Source organism: Meriones unguiculatus, chromosome 14, assembly GCF_030254825.1.
Source record: "Meriones unguiculatus strain TT.TT164.6M chromosome 14, Bangor_MerUng_6.1, whole genome shotgun sequence".
In the NCBI taxonomy this organism is placed as follows: Eukaryota; Metazoa; Chordata; class Mammalia; order Rodentia; family Muridae; genus Meriones; species Meriones unguiculatus.
This window is the reverse complement of record NC_083361.1, coordinates 39,174,641-39,192,743: the sequence shown is the minus strand read 5'-3', so window position 1 is coordinate 39,192,743 and position 18,103 is coordinate 39,174,641. Positions and strand designations below refer to the sequence as shown.

General features: G+C 41.3%; 1 protein-coding gene across 3 annotated transcripts in view; it reads right to left on the bottom strand.

Moving 5' to 3' along the window:
- The window catches only part of Nell1 (neural EGFL like 1), a 951,197-nt gene that overhangs the window by 674,618 nt on the left and 258,476 nt on the right, over window positions 1-18,103 (bottom strand). For all 3 annotated transcript variants that reach the window (XM_060367221.1, XM_060367220.1, XM_060367223.1), the window contains exons 10-11: window positions 9,242-9,315; window positions 3,452-3,551 (exon numbers count right to left, since the gene is read on the bottom strand). In XM_060367221.1, coding sequence (XP_060223204.1) covers window positions 3,452-3,551; window positions 9,242-9,315 — 174 coding nt within the window. The remainder of the gene's footprint in view (window positions 1-3,451; window positions 3,552-9,241; window positions 9,316-18,103) is intronic.

Sequence of the window (18,103 nt, the reverse complement as noted above, 5' to 3'; positions counted from 1 at the left end):
TTTATTAATAAATATGTCTGACTTTTGTGCTGTGGGGGAGGAGTAGAAAAAGGATAAATGTGAGGTGATATGAGCTAAATGTTAGATGACTGAATTGCTTTTCTTAACTCAAAGCATCAAAGTTCATTCAGAAAAAATCTAGCTAACTGGTCATTTGGCAGTGTGAGGGATTGGGGATAGGTATGGCTTCTATATAGTAGCTATTATTATCACTTTTTACCATAAAGAAATTTTTATTAGAGCATAAAAGAAAAATCCCAAAATCAGGGAAGCTATAAATCTCCACAGCTGCGCAGAGGAAGAGAATCAAGGACAGAAGGAAAAGGGTCATGCCGCTTGAGTGCAGCCTGCATGAAGGTCACGTTCTTGGCAGCTAAGAGGCACGTAGTGGTGCAGGACAAAGGTCCAAAGTATTATTGAGGAAAGCATTCTTAAAGCAGAGGCAGAGGAGAAGAAACAAGACAAGTTACCCTTCCCGGGGTCATTTAAGAAAGTGGACAGACTCCTGAAGCCACGTAGCCATGGCTCTGTAAGATACTGCAACAAGGGCAGGAATTCTGGGAAGGAGAAGTACAGCATGTCATTAATGACTAGAGAGGCCACCCACCTTTTAGCACACCTTAAGGTGAGCTGCCTTCCTCAGGGCGGTTCCTGGACCATGTCTGACCTGCCAAGCTGGAATGCTGTGTCTCCACTCAGGCCAGACGTTGACCAGAACTCTCTTAGTGGACCCTTACTGCTGCATAGCTATGATTTTAACTAGATTAGATTTAAAAGATTTAAAATAAATTCTAAGTTCTCTTAATCCAACTAATTCTCCCTGAGTGAAAACTTCATAGAAGAAGGAATGTTTGAGTTGACATTTGAAGATAGAAGAGTGAATTTGGTAAAAAGGGGAGGATTCCAGAAAGAGGAAGTGAAAGAAATTCTGCCCCATGAATTAATTAGTAATTAAATGTCACATAGGTTTGAAAGATAAATGTCAAGAGAGGGGGTCAGAAGAGATGGTTCAATGGTTAAGAGCACTGGCTGTTCTTGCAAAGAACCTGAGCTCAGTTTCCAGCACCCACACAGCAGTTTACAAACATCTGTAGCTATAGTTCCAGGGAGCACAACACCATCTTCTCACTTCTGTAGGCAACAGACATGTACATGGTACACAGGCATACATGCTAGCCAAATACTTGTACACATAATATAAAATAATAAAATAAAAGAAAATGTACTTTAAAAATTAAAAAATTTAAGCCAAGAGAGGTAAAGAAACAGAGGATCTAATTTGCCATACTTTCCAAGAAACCCCATTGACTGTGTCTTTTCTGAATTTCTTCTGGAAGATGCAGAATTCAAAACACAAAAGAAACTCTCATCTACATAAGCATTTCCAAAGAAAACCATCACCCTCTTCCTCCAGATATTTTCTAGTAGAGCAAAAAGTATACATGGGCCACAGCTTCACATCATGGCCCTGACTAAGGTGGACACCATGAAGTCTGCCCCCTGCCTCTTGTCCCTCTACACCTGAACCAGAGTTAGCAAAGGCCACCATTGTTTTTCTGGTGGGAGCCTCTCTCGTGCCTGTGGGATAGCTCCCAGCAGCCCTGCTGATAAAGGGGGCAAGCTCTAGACAAGTACAAGCAGAGGCAGAGGCACCTATTGTAAACTGGGTCAGAGCATGAAATTCCTCTTCAGTTTCTGTGCCCTAATCAATGTTTCTGCTCTAATGAAGCCATTAATCAGAAAGGATCTGCATAAACAGAGGCCCACTTGGCACCTCAACAATAGCTCGTGATGGATTTTGCATTAAATTATAAGACCTACCTAACAACCTTATTGGTTCCCAATAAATGCATGCCTCTGAAATTCAATATTTGGGCATTCCTGAGATCTCCCTGCTGCAAATAAGCTTATAGTCATGTGCTCTACAGCTCTTCCCTTTGAGAGGAAACACACCCTCCAGGAAGGAGGCTAATAAGACTCCAGAATTTAACCAAATTTACAAAGCTCAAAAATTCCTGAAACTTAACAGGCTTAGACTACTCAGAAAGAGTGACCCCCTCAGCCACGCTCCTGTGAGTGACACCTTACCCATGCTTCTTTAACTCATTTCAATAAACTCATTGGTTCACCAAGACAGACTTGGGTAGAATTATTTCTTCAGTCTGCCTTCAGTGCCCTATGCAAAGTGGACAGACATTTGTTCACATCTCTCCAGGAAAATGTCATGGAGGACAAAGGTATATCAGTAAGGGCTGATATGCAGATGGCAGCATTATCATGTCCCTGATTCTACATCTGGTGTTTCGAGCGCAATGAGATTTTATATAGCAGAACTCTCTCCTGACCAACCACTGAGTGTAATCAGAACTTCAGATGAAAACACATATCATAATAACAGATGTTTTCCATGTATTTGGAACGGTGTTGGGTGCAGAATCAGACAATCAGGACCTGCTATCAAGGCATTCCTATAAATAGTTTTGGATGCACTCGTACGCCTACACTGCAGCTTCCTTTGTGCTGCAAGAGTGACGTTAAAGAGGCCTACGTGAAAACTAGTCTGCAAGAGCTAAAATAGTCACTTTCTAGCTCTTCATAGTAAGAAAAATCTTATGCTTTCTAGAAAAACAAAAGGAGAAGAAGGAAGAGGAGGAGAAGGAAGAGAAGAAGAAAAAAGAGGAGGAAGGGAAGGAGGAGGAGGAAGAAGAAGGAGAGGAAAAGTTAAGTGTGACATGACCTGAGCTAAACTGTTAGACTCTGTGTCTTCCTTAACTCAGAAAGCACCAAAACTCAGCTAAGGAGGTTCCAGCTGAGTGGGTATTGGAGACTGTGAGGTCTTGGGATAGGCACATAGTGGCTATGATTTTCACTGGATTGCTGTGTTAAAGAAAAATTCTAGGTTCTCTTAACCCACCTAGTTTTCCCTGAAAGAATCAATTCATGAGCTAACAATTGAAGACATAAGAATAAAATTTGGTATGGAAAGAGACCTAGAAAGAGAAAACAATTCCTGCCTGAGAATTAATTAGCAGGTACACTTATTTGAAGTTCTGAGTCATTCTGTGTGAGAACTGGCCAGTGGATGAGGCAGGGAGGAATACTGCTCAGCCCCACTCAGTAAGAAAATGTAATGATGGTAATTGTTGTTATTACAGGAACTATCATTTGCTTTAATATAGAAACTACTGCTTATTGGATGTCTGTCACATGCTGGGCCTTCTGCTCCGCAATTATGCATTATCCCATTTAATCTTCACAGCAGTCTTATGAGGTGGATACTATTATTATCCTCATTTTACAATTGAGAAGGAAATCTTAGAGAGGTAACTGGGCTCTGCAATCTCTGCAATCAGGGTGGAGGGAGCAAAGCAAGCTGTCATCATACTACTGGCCATCGAGCCTTCACACCTACCGCCAGCCCCACCCAGAGGCCTCCACGACACCCACTCACCTCGGCAGACCCTGCAGCACTGATTTTCAGGAAGAATATGATCCTTTTTGGAGCAGTTCAAAGGAGGGCAACCTTCTGTAATTTTTACCAAGACTCCACCCTAGAAGCCAAGTAACCAGGAAAGAATTAGCTCATCTGGAAAGCCAATCACAGGTACTAGAATGTCCCTTATTGCTAGCATTCAGAGGTAACCACCCAGACGCTAAGAGCCTTCCTGAGATTTCCACTGAGAATTACAATCCTGCAAGTCAAACTGATGAGCCCAGGGAGAGAGAGCAGGCTTCCTTTGTGTATCAAAACAGCCTGGGCTTCAACAAGTTCCATTTGTTTTTTATGTTTTTTTGTTTGTGTGTTTGTCTTTTGTTTTTTGGTTTTTTTTGTTTGTTTGTTTGTTTGTTTGTTTTGTTTTGTTTTGTTTTGTTTCTCTTTGTTTTAAGGCAAAGGGATGCCCACAGGGACCTACTGATAATTTCCAACAGCTTGACTGCTGATTGCTGAGGCATCCTGTGTCAGACACTGAGTTCCAGGCTGTAAAATGCAATAGTTCGCTTTGTGAAGGCTTCTATTAAACAGTTCCAGCATTCCACGGGCCACAGCCTTGTCACCAGAGATGGACAGAATGTCTCCCTAGTTCTCAGTGAACTTACAATTCAGGTGGAATGAGTTATATAATTCCAAAACTGGGAATGCTGATACGGTGCAGAAATTCTTTTTAAAATTTGTTCTGATACAGGCAATGTAATATGCTTCGGAGAGTAATTCTTCCCAGACATGGAGAAATTATGAAGGGGAACTTGAATAATTGTATATGGAACTTTACAGGCCAAGACTATAGACAAGGTACATGAGCACGAAAGAGCATCAGTCAGATGAAAAATAGATTTTTCATCTGGCTGTAAATAACATAATTTATAGCAATGTTGTTAAATATTCAGTTGTTGTAGACTCTTGACCTCACTGATCTAAGGTCTTCCTCATTGGCTTGAGTGGTATTTGCATTTAGTTTTATGCTGAATTTTTTAAAATAAACCCATTAATTACATTCTTTTCACAGGTTGAAGGGACTCTTAGTTTATCTAAAGCATTTAGGTTTTTTGCTCCCATTCTTTGCAAAAGACAGCCAAGAAGAGGAGCCTTACTTTATGCCAAAAGGCAGTCCCAAACACAAGCGGGTGGAAGACAGGATAGAGGTACACAGCCACGAGGGTAAGAGAGACAGATACCATGTTTTATATTTCAAAGAGACTTCCTGTTCCTCTGACCACCCTACCCCCCTCCCCAGTTCTTCAGTTTGGCAGAATTGACACTCATTCCCAGAGATGAGCACAGCCACAATATCAAATGCCAAACATAAATAGGAAATACAAGACTCGTGTTTGAGTGCTATCACACTGGCGGCATAAAGCGAGCCACAGACATCAGCTACCCATCTTCCAGTAATTTATCTGCAACATGCCTTCCTCTCCTTTCCTGAAGTTTCCCAGCCAGCCTTGCTCCTAGCATTCTCTCTCAGATTGTTTTTCTCTAGTGTTCTTTCCAAACTCTTTTCTCCTGAATCCACGTGGGATTGGCCCTAAGATTTAACAACTAACTGATCCTGTTACTGTTACACTCAGTCCTCTTTTCCCACCAGATTCTATTCTCATTCCTTAAGTAGAGGATGATGGTCAGTTTCTAACCTCAACAGTAAGTGTCAAGCCTCAGACTGCTGTCAACATCAGCGTCAAACCAATTATTCCAAGGCAACAGAAGCTAACCACCTTGCTGTCAGGAATTGGACTGACTGGGAAGGGAAATGAATGACAAATCAACTCCAATCCCATCATTCCATAATAAGATACTGGTTCTGGTGCATTCTCTCCAGCATAGATAAGAACTGCTGAATATTATTTATCCAAACTATGCTGCCAGCTCCAAATTATGGATGCTTTCCTAACATCCTAACATTGGCTCACCTCTGACAGGGGGCACAAGGATCATTGCATCCATTCAGAAAGCTGGATTCTACCTTCAGGTTCTGCACTGCACTTCATGTGTATGGCCCAAAGCCCATGACTGAATAGTATGTGAGTTCTATACCTACCAAATGAACAGTCTGCAAAGTATAATTTATGTTCCACAGTGTGCAGTAGGTTTAGGCTGTATATGACCTTTTATCTAAATTCTTTGCTCGGGTTCTTCCCTTTCTCCATCTAATGTATCCACAACCTAATTAATGGTCCTGCTGGAAGCACTCCCTGAACAGGTCATTCTTACTGTAATCCTTAGTACAGAGTCAGCTTCTAGGGTTACCTAAATTAAGACATTTAATATGAGTTTCACTATTCCATTAAAGCTGTTAAAGAACTCCTCTCTGAGTGGTCAGATTCTACATGATTTTCAATTACTTCTTTGTATTTTTCCTTCCAAACCCAAAATTTTGAAGCATGGTTTTATATATATATAACTTTAAATACCACAGAAGACTTCTTAAAAGTGATAATTCATGTTTTCTTTTTATAAATGAAGCTTGATCTAGCTACTGATTCTATCAGTCAGTAATTCTTTTTAAATTATTTTCATTTATTTGGGGGCATGCATGTGCCATAGCACCCATGCAGAGGTCAGAGGACAATATGCAGAAGTCAATTCTCTCCTTCCACTAAGTTTGTTATGAGTACGGAACTCAGGTTTCCAAGCTTGGTAGTAGGTTATTTTGCCTGCTGAGCCATCTCACTAGCCCCAATGTCAAGATTGTAATCAACCTTTAAAATATTTAATGAATAAGACTCAGTTTCAAAGATGAAAGTGAGACAAGTCTATTTGCATATTTTAAAAATAAATATGAACTGTCATTACTATTGTGTAAGTACACCTTAGCCCAGAAGAAAAGCTTTTCCACTCTATTTTGAAAACTGTCATTACCACTTTTGAATCTTCCTGATTGTGGTGTGTTATGACCTTTCTACTGAGCTCTGTGTTAGTGGGGAAAACACAAGTATTCTACTTTTTCAGGTTTAGAGTAGCTAGCCCAGGTCAGTGCTCAAATGTCAACATTCTAAGTCCTATACAAATCACCTTACCAGGCTTTGACTTGAATTTCTAAAAACATACAAACATCTGCAAGTTGAAAACTGCCGCTGTGCTGAAGAAATGTGACCAAAATTTTGAAAATTGGGCAAATGGAAGCAAGACTGTTAGGTGAGTTATTGAAATTGGTTTAAAAGTAAATATGTTGAGAGCTTGCTGTGAGGCCATGTCTCCTAGTAAGGTCAGAAGCTGCATCTACAGGCCTCACCAGCCCAATTGCCCCAACACAAGCCTGACAGGGACAATACCAGTAGACATGCCAAAGTGCATGGGGGAAATCCAGAAATCCCATAGGAGTGCTAAGAGCAGAAAAATTAGTCTTCTCCAATCCATTAAAGAGTAAACAAAACCAAATGGACAGCCCTGAAAACATATATACAAGTAACATTATACAAACTAGGCAGGTTAATATTTAGGAATATAGATGTATATACATATATGCATACAATAACAATAAAAAGAGAGAACAAAACGGTTTAGAGGGAGGAAAGGGAACGGAAAAATCTCTGCATTATAATCTCAATTTTTTAAAGAGTACAAAGAAAACAGTCTAAAAATTATATGGTTGTGAGTTTATGATGCTTTTTGAAGGACCAGTTTGGTTGCCAGAATCCATAGCACCTGGATCACAATTTCCTCTACTTGATATGTTAATAAATATCAGTCAAAGTATGTGCAAGTGGACATGAGTATTTCAAGTAGAAAACTGTATCTATCAGTTTATCTTCTATGATAGCTGCGTCTCTAATGACTCAGGCTCCTAGTGTTCATGGCCTCTTATCATCTTCCTTCATGATATACTTCATGATAAAATTGAACCAGTCCAATATAACTAATAGAATAAAGAGGAAGTGATACCACACAGCTTTGGAGAGTAGGTCATAGAAAACATTGGGTCTTCCACCTTGGTCTTTTAGAGGGTTTGTTCTAGGGAAGGTTAGTCTCCATGTGAGAAATGTCTGAGACCTTTAAGCCGTAGGAAGGTGCACACATAGCCATTCATGAGGAAGGAAAAAATACTAGACATGAATGAAGAAGCCATCTCGGGCATCTAACTAACATACTGACTTGTGAAGTCATCATAGGATTCTATCTCCAACAGCCAAAACACTTATAACCACATTGTGAATATAAGTGAAAAGTGTACACCTGACTGCATTCAATGTACACATCCAGGAGAATAATTTTTAAAAATTGGTTTTAGTCTGGGGAGTATTTTCTATATAAGTGTGAGGACTTGAGCTCCACTCCCAGAACCCACTTAAAAGGCTAGGTACAGTGGTATACACTTGTAATCCAGTACTAGGGAGAGAGAAAGAAGGCTAGCTAGCCAAATTGACAAGTTCCAGCCCAACTCAGTGACACTGTTTCTAAAAACAAGATTGAAGGTACCTCAAGGTTCACATCCAAGGTCATGTCTAGCCTCCTCATGCACATATGTAAATGTACACACACATAGAGAGATACACACACAGATACATGGTTCATATGTTGGTTTTAATCACCGTGTTTTAGGGAGTTGGTTTCATAGGAATAGACAGCCAAAGCCATCAAGCTCATCCTGTCCATTTGTTTTTGACACCCACCTTCCCCATAAAACATGGTCCTCCTCTTGCTCAATTAAATATATTTCTTATATAATTTTTCCAGCATACTTGGGGTCTCATGATCCCACACCACATCACTGAGTACCACAACTTCCTCTTGAGAATGTCTTCTCCCCTCTAAGTAACCAGCTCCCCACACAGATGAAAAAAGAGGCCCATTTCTCCCCTACTGAACATGTTGGGTTTGATTTATGACACAGACTATGTCTAGCACTTAAATTTGTGTGTGTAACTTAAGGACCATAAAAATGATAGAGAGGCATTCACCATAGCAGATGTGCCTGCCCATTCCTCAATCCCCTGGTACTGAGGCACCCTGGCTGTGGTCCCTTACCTACTTGTTCACTTCAGAGATTCCTGAATTCTGCTAAGTCCCACAGTCTTTTGGATTTTAGAAACTCTGCAGTTTACCTAATATTGCTTTCAAAACAATTGACCATTTTTTTTCTAATATTACTCAAGGAGGGTTTCTGTTTGTTGTAACCAAAATATAAACTAGAATTCTCTTTGACATACCAGAAGTCCTGACATCAGCTTTGGTCCTGAGCACCCAAAGCCAACCATGTAACAAGACTCTTCAGTTCTTAAACCCCCCTCTTTGTTCATCTTTGTTGTCACTCCCACAGACTGAGACTTAATCAGCTGTCCCCAGTACTCCTCCAATTACTCCTCTACTGAAGTCATAGTGGACTTCAAAAATATGTGGGTGCTATGACGTGTTTACACATACTTGATGGGGACATTTGTCTCCATGAAGGTCTAGTCCAAAAGAGCGTTTTCTCACTTGTTCTATGTACATTTTATTATTTAATTCTTTTCTCACATATTACATCCTGACCCCAGTTCCTCTCCTTTCTTTCCTCCCAGGGCCACCTGTTAACTTTCCCATCCATAGTAGCTCCTATCTCATTTTCCTTTTCACATCCTTCCTATATTGACTAGCTACATTACCCACTTGAATGGAAGTTAGCAACACAGAAACAGTAGCTAGATCTTTTCCTTGACTCCAGCCCATCAATTTTGCCCCCTCAGGCCCACTTAGGGAAACAATTATACCAACATGCCCCAAAGAAGAACACCACATGCCTCTGTCAGGGACCACAGATAAACTTACTCGACATTCCCGGCAGCTCTTGGTTAAAATCCGCTGGCCCTCAGCAAGAACTTTTCCTCCATAAATACATTTTGCTGCAGGAAAACAGAAAAACAGTTCAGGCCTAGTGTCATGCTATGCTACAAAATGTCCTCAGGGGTACCATCCAATGTCAACAGATCCCATAGGACCATAGATTGCCTAAGTCTAAGCAATATGAATTTCATGTAGTGTAAAGCAAGGGAAGAGTAGCATGAATGGCCCCTGAAGCCCTCAGCCAGACTTCAGCTTTCTTTGAGTTTACCTCATCTTCATAGCAGAGTCATACAATTAGTGGAAAAAAAAAAAAAGAGTAAGTCCATAAGAGATTAAAACAAAAGAAGTTAGTTGCCATGACCAATTAGAGTAAGTTTTATGTTTGGCTTTTCTGTTTTGTTTTTGTTTTGTTTTTATTTGTGTGTGTGTGTGTGTGTGTGTGTGTGTGTGTGTGTGTGTGTGTGTGTTTGCTTACAGGTGCAGTTAGAAGCAAATGGTGGCTTGATGTCAACATCAGGTGTCTTCATTTGTCCATCTCCTTTTTTTTTTTTTGAGACAAGTTCTCTTACTGAACCTGGCTCTCAGTGACTTCCAGGATCTTGCTGACTCTGCTTCCCAGAGCTGGTATTACATGACCATGACCAGCTTTTACCATGAGCAGCACAGGGACTCTAACTCATGTTCTCATGCTTACAGTCCCTCTACTGAGACATCCCTCCTGCCCAATTAACAGTCATTTTGATGCAAACAGTGCTGCTCTCGGATGTGCCTCTGGGTAGAAGGTATATATATATATATATATATATATATATATATTTACTCTGTTCATCAAAACTTCACACCACAGGTGCTTCTTTCCCTGAGTACATCACCCCTATGTGCTTCATTTTGATCACAAGAGGGGACTGCCCTGGGTCTGCCTAGTACCTAACAGTACTCAGACATACAAGCCAACCCAGCCAATTGCTAAGTCAGCCCACTGGAGGGGAGGCCTTGAGAAAGGTGAGCTGTATGGGCTAACAGGGAGGGCAGAAAGTGGAAGTCAGCTCTGTAGAAATTTTCAAAGAGAAACCGCTCAATTTAGATTCTGCCAAGGCTCAGTCCTTGGCTGCACTTGCTGACTTGCTTTAAGCATGTTCAGAATATGTCAATTTGCTATGACCCCTCTCTGATTCTACTAGATTTTCCAGCCTCTTCAAGAGAAACAGAAAGCAAAGGTCTGATTGAACTCTTTCCTGGCCTGATAAGAGCCCTTCTAGCGCCAGCTCTCTAGAGAAACAGAAATAAATACACACTTGCCTTTAGTTCATAAAATTGCTTCGCCTCTCAGGCCCTTTCTGGATCTATTAAAGCTGGGTTGATTAAATTTGGTAGTTCCCTGGTTCTGCAGTCTTTTCGTTCTCTCATAAGCATCTGTCTAAACCTCTCTTTGTAGTCACAGAAATGGGAAAGCCCAGAAACAAACGCTGGTTTACTTACCATGACACCTCTGTAGTATAGATGTGTGTGTGTATACACATATATTTAACTAATTTCTTCTGCCTGATTCTGCTTCCTTCAACACATTCTGACATGGCATGGATCCCGTGTGTCTTTTCTAATAAAGAATGCTGAAATCTCCACAGTGGACTGTTTTTGGACAACACCTGGCCTGCGCCAATCCACACCACCCAGCTTCACCCTTTTGTTCTCCTCTCAGTGGACGGCACCACGGTCTACACCAGCTCCTTCTATGCTTACTTCTTAGTCATGTATCCAGTGAGTAACCAAGCCATAACAATGCTTCCTCCTCAAGTTATTCTCCTCCACTGTCCACTCTGACAATGTCTTCATTCAGACCATCATTGCCCCTCCTCTTCTGCACTACCACAGCCTCCTTGTTCTAACCTCAGCCTTATCCAGTTCTTCCACGGACAACAATAAAAGCATCTTAAGATCAAATCTGAAACCCTACTTAACAACATTAGGTGTCCCTAACACCTTCAGAAGCAAAGTTCAAAATCTTTAATTAGGCAGATAGTCCATTCTGTCGGCTTTTTCATATCTCTCAAAACTTCAAAATCTTACCAGTCTCTGTGCTTTTACTAGATCAAATATGCACACCCCATCTATGTTATGGCTATGCTTTCTCTCTCTTCCAAGCTCTGCATATATTCTTGTCTTCTATAGAAATTATCAGACCTTCATCATCCAATGGCATCATCTGTCTTAGGTCACTATTGCTGTGATGGAACACCATGACCAAAAGCAACTTAGGGAGGAAAGGGTGTATTTGGCTTACACTTCCACAGCACTGCTCATCAGCAAAGTCAGGACAGAAACGCAAACAGGGTAGGAACCTGAAAACAAGAGCAGATGGAGGGATGCTACATACTGGCTTGCTCAGCCTGCCTTCTTGTAGAATCCAGGACTGTCACAATGGATTGGGCCCTCCCTCATCAATTGCTAATTAAGAAAATGCTCCATAGGCTTGTCTGCAACCTGATCTTACAGAGGAATTTTCTCAATTGAGGTTCCTTGCTCTCAGAAGACGATAGCTCATGTCAATTTGACATAAAACTAGCCAGCACAATTGACCCTTTGTCATCTTAACACAGAAGCGCATCACTGTTAATCCACAACCTTTTCTTTCTTGTTCATCTCTAGGACAGCACACTAATAAAGACAACACAACATAAAACATTTTACAAACTTAAAAAGTCCCACAGTCTTACAGATTAAAACTCTTTAAAAAGTTATCTTTTTAAAAATATCCACTCTTTTCAAGTCTAAAGTCTCTGTAAAACTCCAAATTATCATTTTTTAAAGTTTAAAGTCTCTCAATTGTGGGCTTCTAAAAAAATCAAAAGTAAATTAAATGCTTTCTTACTTCAAAAGGGAAGAGCCAGGGCACATTCGTGATATTTATACTTCAAAAGTATAAGTATCTCAATGCCCACTATCTAGGATTCACTCATGATTTTTATGGGCTCCTCTAAAGGCCTAGGGTCACTTCTCTGGCTCACCTCCTGAAGCACACACAACTCGTCTACTAGGCTTTGGCTGGATCCACTCAAGATGTTAACAACATCTAAAACATACTTGAGTCTTCTGCTGCAACTGGGCTGAACTTTGATTAATCACCTCTCCTGGGCTGTCTTCCACAATGCCAAGCCTCAACTTCTCTCCATGACCCCTTCAATTCTGGGCTTCAACTACTACTGAGCCTGCACCTTCTCCAGTGGCCTATCCTGGCCTCTCATGGTGCCAAACCTCAGATGCTTTTAATGAACCCTTCATGTCTCCAAAATCAATGCCACCTGGGTGACTCTTATACTACCAAGTTTGGCTGTCAGTGAAAGTACAACTTTGGTTACCTCTGTAATACAGTTTGTGTGTGTTGACTCTCAGAAAACACTTGCCAGAAGAATTTGCATCAATGATGCTGCGCTCATCTTAATCACCACTAAATTCTCAGCTCTAGCTGATCAGCATCAAGTACCCCATTCAGCAAAGCAAAGGTTTCCCTTTAGTAGTTCTGCTATCTTGCTAATCACTGCTATATTTTCAGCCCCAGCTAACCAGAAACACAGATTCTCAACTCAAAATAGCTTGCGCAGCCTGCTTTTTTATAGCACCCAACACCACAAGTCCAGGAAAGCACCACTCACAGTGGGCTGAGCCCTCCAATATCAATTAATAACCAAGGAAATACCCTAAAGCCTGACCTGCACCCCAATCTTATGGAGACATTTTCTCAGCCTAGGTTCCCTCCTCTTGCTTGTATCAAGTTGATATAAACCTAGACAGTATGCCACCACAACACTCTACCCATCCATTTCTATCTCTCTAACAAAAACCCGTCTGTTTCCTCCCTCCCAACATCTATACTTATCCATTTCCACCCCCTCTCTCTCTCTCTCTCTCTCTCTCTCTCTCTCACACACACACACACACACACATATATCCATTTCAATGTTGTCTCAACTGTTTGTGTGTGTTGTATTGTGTTGTGTTTAGGTAGGTAATAACCACCACTTATTAGGGTGAGTGAGTGTAGGGTGGAAGAGTGCATAGGAAGGCTCCAGGTCAATATCAGGCGTATTTCCTCTGTCACTCTCACCTTTGTGTTTTGGAAACAGTCTCTCATTAAACATGAAAATCACCAATTCAACTAGACTGGCTAGCCAATGAGTTTCAGAAATCTGTTCATCTCTGCATAAACACATGACTGGCCTCACTAGTTCAGGTCGCTATGTCCAACTTTGTACATGGGTTCTGAGGATCCTAACTCAGGTCTTATGCTTGCAAGGCAGGTGCTTCACAGACTAATCCATCCTCCCAGCCCCACGCAGTTGTTCTTAAGCCTGAGTCCTGATTAACTCTGCTTTTTCATGCTTCCATTGTTCCTTACACCAAACCCTCACAGAGCATATGTCACACTGTATCTTAACTACACACTTAATTTGACATCTTTCCTGCTGTCACCATCATGAGAGTCAGAACTGTGTTTGCATAATTGTGAATCCCACCTCAAGCTCAGCGCCTCTCTGGGCTTATTGTTGACTAAAAATAATAAATATTGTTTCACCCTTTGAAAGCTCTACTAAGCAGCAAAACTTGACAAATTTCCTGGTCCACTAGGAGTTATTTCAGCAATGCCATACAGCTTCAAAAATCAGAGAAAACACAGCAACAGTATCAACAACCAAATAGAGAATACAGTACAATTCCCTAAGTGTTCTTTCATTTTTAAAAATTGTCTTTCTTGCCTCAGTGTTCTAGATAAACTTGTGACTGGGACTCATGGCTCCTAATGACACTCTGGGTTCCCCTCATTGACTTACATGGGAAGAACCCATCTCCAAGGCCCTGGGATTCCTGTGTGATGAATTCCCATACTCCTAAAGACAGCAGCTGCCAGCTTGGCAAGGTGGCTCGCTCCAGAGTGACAGTTCTGCTAAGCACACTCCTGTCAACCCTGCCATCTGTTTCTTGGCGTGGGCTGGGAAATGCAGAAATTCTCCTTTTCTTTCCCTTTGGCCCCTTGCCAGTCCACAATGGTATTAACACGCTTGCTACCCTGTCTTGAAACATTTGGCTGGCTCCTTTCTTCTCTGGCAGGCTCATCCAGAACTCCTATATGAAGATAAAAATGCCCTACTGTTTATACCACACTCAGAGACACATCCTGCATCTACCATGCTGGCCTAAAAAATAAATGTCTGATGAGTCTTATGCCTTCATGTGGTAGGGAGCTTCGGAGTCTAGGCAACGATGCCAGCCTGTGTCTGTATACAGCTTGCACTGTGTCAGGATTAAGAAAGGGCATATGACATGGATGCCAGGTGTCCATGAAATAACCTCGGGCAACTTCAGAGACTGGAAACTCCCCTTGTTTCCTGGTCTTCCTTTCTCCTCTGATAGCATCCCTTCCTTCCCTGGCACTACCCTCCTTATGTATAACATCAGTCCTCATTATCCAACCTCTTGATCTGCAGCCAAAAGACTTATTTTTGATGTCTGAGGAAATTCAAGCATAAGGTGAGTCAGGCCCTACTGCCTTTGGCTGGGCACTAAGGCTTTCAGTGTGAGCAGAAATGCAAATGGATACCTGGAGCCCTTCATGTCACACCAGGGACATGCAAAGTAGAGTATTTCACAGTGTCCAACCATGAAATTGAAGCCTAGCCCCAGCACCTACTTCCTTGTGATGTCAGAAATGAGCATTCCAGATACTTAGAGACAGTTCATGTTCTTTCTGTACCCAGACACATCCAGCCCTTTGGATTTGACCTTGATTTCTTCAGTGCAGGGGCTGGACACTTTTGCCACTTGGGTGCACACTGAATAAGCAATTGACAGGTACCGCTTTTGATGCCCCTGCCAGATGTGCATCTGAGGTCCCTCTGTCCTCATTCAGATCTTTGCTCCCTCACACATGGCAGCTGTCCCTGGGAACTTGGTGACTTTGAATGTCAGAGACAGCACTCTGTTTTACTCTTTCAAAGTAAGTGACAGATCAGAAGAGCTAAACACAGAAGGATTCTCCGTTCCTCAGTAAATGACTTCACTGAGCTTCCAAATCCCCCCTCTCTGAGCAGGATACCCACATCAAACAGGGTGTCACTAAGGCATCTCCAACTCATAGGTGCAAAACAGACGGCATCACACACAAGCACACAACAAAGAGTTTCTTCCCTCTGCCCCCTCTCTGTGCATCATGTTGCTTGGCTCATATGGGCTCTTGTTCAGACCATGGCACCTGCTCTCTCACCTGCTCTCTCACAGACACTCCCACAGAGCAGGGCTTAGCTGCCAGTTGCTTTTGCTGTCACTCACATCCATTCTTCTTTTCCTCTCCCCAGGCAGTCTCTGCCTGCTTGCACCATCACCTTTACCTGGAATATGGCCATGCCCCAGGCTTGGCTACTGCCTGAAGCTCTGTTGAAGCAGTTCCCTTTCTTAAATCACATCTCTGTGTGTTCCATGGCCCAGCTTGAAATTTTTATTAAAAAATATGTCTATATGTGTGTACCCGTGTATGTTTATGTATACCACATGCATGTAGGTGTCCAAGGAGGCAAGAGGGTATCAGCTATCTTGAAACTGAAGTTACAGGTAACTGTGAGTTGTCATGTGGATGCCGGAAGCCAGACTGTAGTACTCTGCAAGAGCAGCCAGTGCTCTTATCCCCCGAGCAGCCCACACAGTGTGCCGCCCACCCACCCACCCACCCAGACAGACAGACAGACAGACAAACAACAGAAAAACACCAATTCTGTTCAATGATTTTACATATTTGTTTCCTTCTGATAGGTATGTTCTTACTCACATGGATCCCTAAAACACTCCTACTCTTCTCTAAACACGCTGCTGAGCTGTTGCCTACGAAGCGCTCTTGAAAGTACATGTGTGCTTGCAGCACTAAACTGGACACTTCAGGTTTGGATGCCGCAAATTGTGCCTGGCTCAATGGGAGCTTCTTTGATGCACAATTATTCCGGGCACCAAAACCCAAAAGTACCTAACAAAGATTTCTGTTTTAAAACTAATAAGAAATAGAAAGTTTTTCAAGCAGAAGTTCTCAACCTTTTAACTTTAGAGGTATATTAATTGATTGCAGTTGTATTCCTACTCGCTTAACCTCTGAGCACACCAAAGTATCATATAGTCACTGAGAAGATGATTTCTTTCTAATCAACTTGATCTGAACTCCACATGAACGCAAAACCCTGCCATTATGGTTAGGTTGTGCTTCAGCATCTTGGAGAAAATGGGCAACTTTCTGGAATCATTTCATACCTGGACAATTCTCAAATGAACTGGAAATAAATGTCCATATAAAATAAATAAAATGTACATATATAAAAAATAATTAATTATATGTAACCAGGGCCTTAGGGCTAGCGAGATAGCTCAGCAGGTAACAGCACCTACTGTCAAATGTGATATATGAGCTCATTCTCTGAATATACATGGCAGAGAGGACTGACAGCCACAGTTGTCCTCTGACTCCCTCGTGTGCACATACACACACTAAATAAATGAATACATAAATAAATGCAAAAAAAAAGTCTTCAGAGTATTAGGTTGGGGACCAATCACTCTATGTTGGACAAGCATATATTAAGAAAATACAAAATAATAAAAAATGTATTTCTGTATGAAGTACATTATCATATAGTCCCTTATATTAGTGAAAAGTAGGAAACAGCCTAGACTTCTGATAACTAGGAAATGTTTATGCAACAGTGAAACAGTGGGAAACCAAAATTCAGTAAAATAAGAGTCATTGTCTTAAAAGATATGTGGACACATTTAAGTGATAATGGTTAAGTCAGCAAAGTAGAATATATAAATTCCATTTCTTTGTTTGCTTGCCTGATATTTTTGGTTGGAGAATGTTTTGTTGTTATTTTTGAGACAGAGTCTCATGTAGCTCAGGCAAGCCTCAAACTCTCTATATATCTTAGGGTGGCTTTGAACTCCTATCCCCTCTACTCCATGTGCTCAGTGTGAGACTGCAGATATGCATCAACCAGCTCCTCTGCCACATTTCTATCCAGAAGATTTTTTCTGTAGATTATGTGTTTTTATGAAAAATCTACAGGGTTTGTAGTCAACAAAGCTAGTTTGGGATCTCACTAGCCTTGTGGTCTTGGGGAAACTGGTTTTCTCTATGCCTGAGCTTCTGGTAAACAGGGTGCTAAGAATATATTACCTTACAGTGAGAGGTCAATCCATTGAGTGTGTCCAGCATAATATGGCACTCAGCGAGACACACAGGAGTCTTTCCCTCCTAGTTTACCTTGTGTTCATCTCACTGTTTCGTTTTAGATAGAGTCCTCTGTCATGGTGATGAAGAGAAGTTTTTGAGATCTCTTTTTCATATAAACATGTGGGTGCCTATACATATGTATTAGGACCAAGGCCTGGAGAGATCAAAAGAAAGTGTTGGGTCCCTAAGAACCAGAGTATAGATGATGTGAAGTGTCATGTGGGTGCTGAAAATTGAATCTGTCTCTTGGAAGAGCAGTAAGTGCTTTTAACTAGCCTAAAAAGCTATTTTTAAATCATTAGTACTTAGATTGGCCAACATTGAAAAAAGTTTCAGTGTTTTAAATTAATTTTTAATGAAGGCACCTGAATAAAAAGAAATCTGTCCAAAGCCTCAGAAAAACTAAATTTGGCCCTTAACTTCATCCAAAATTAGAAGACTAAACCACATAAACTTGGGGGTTATGCATTTGTACTCCAAGTCCACTTCAAGTCCTGGTGTTTGAGCCAGAGAATCGATTTGGTCATTTCAGATGTAAAGAATGGAGGACAGTAATTAGGGTGGGTTCAATGCTGTTTCTAAAGAGG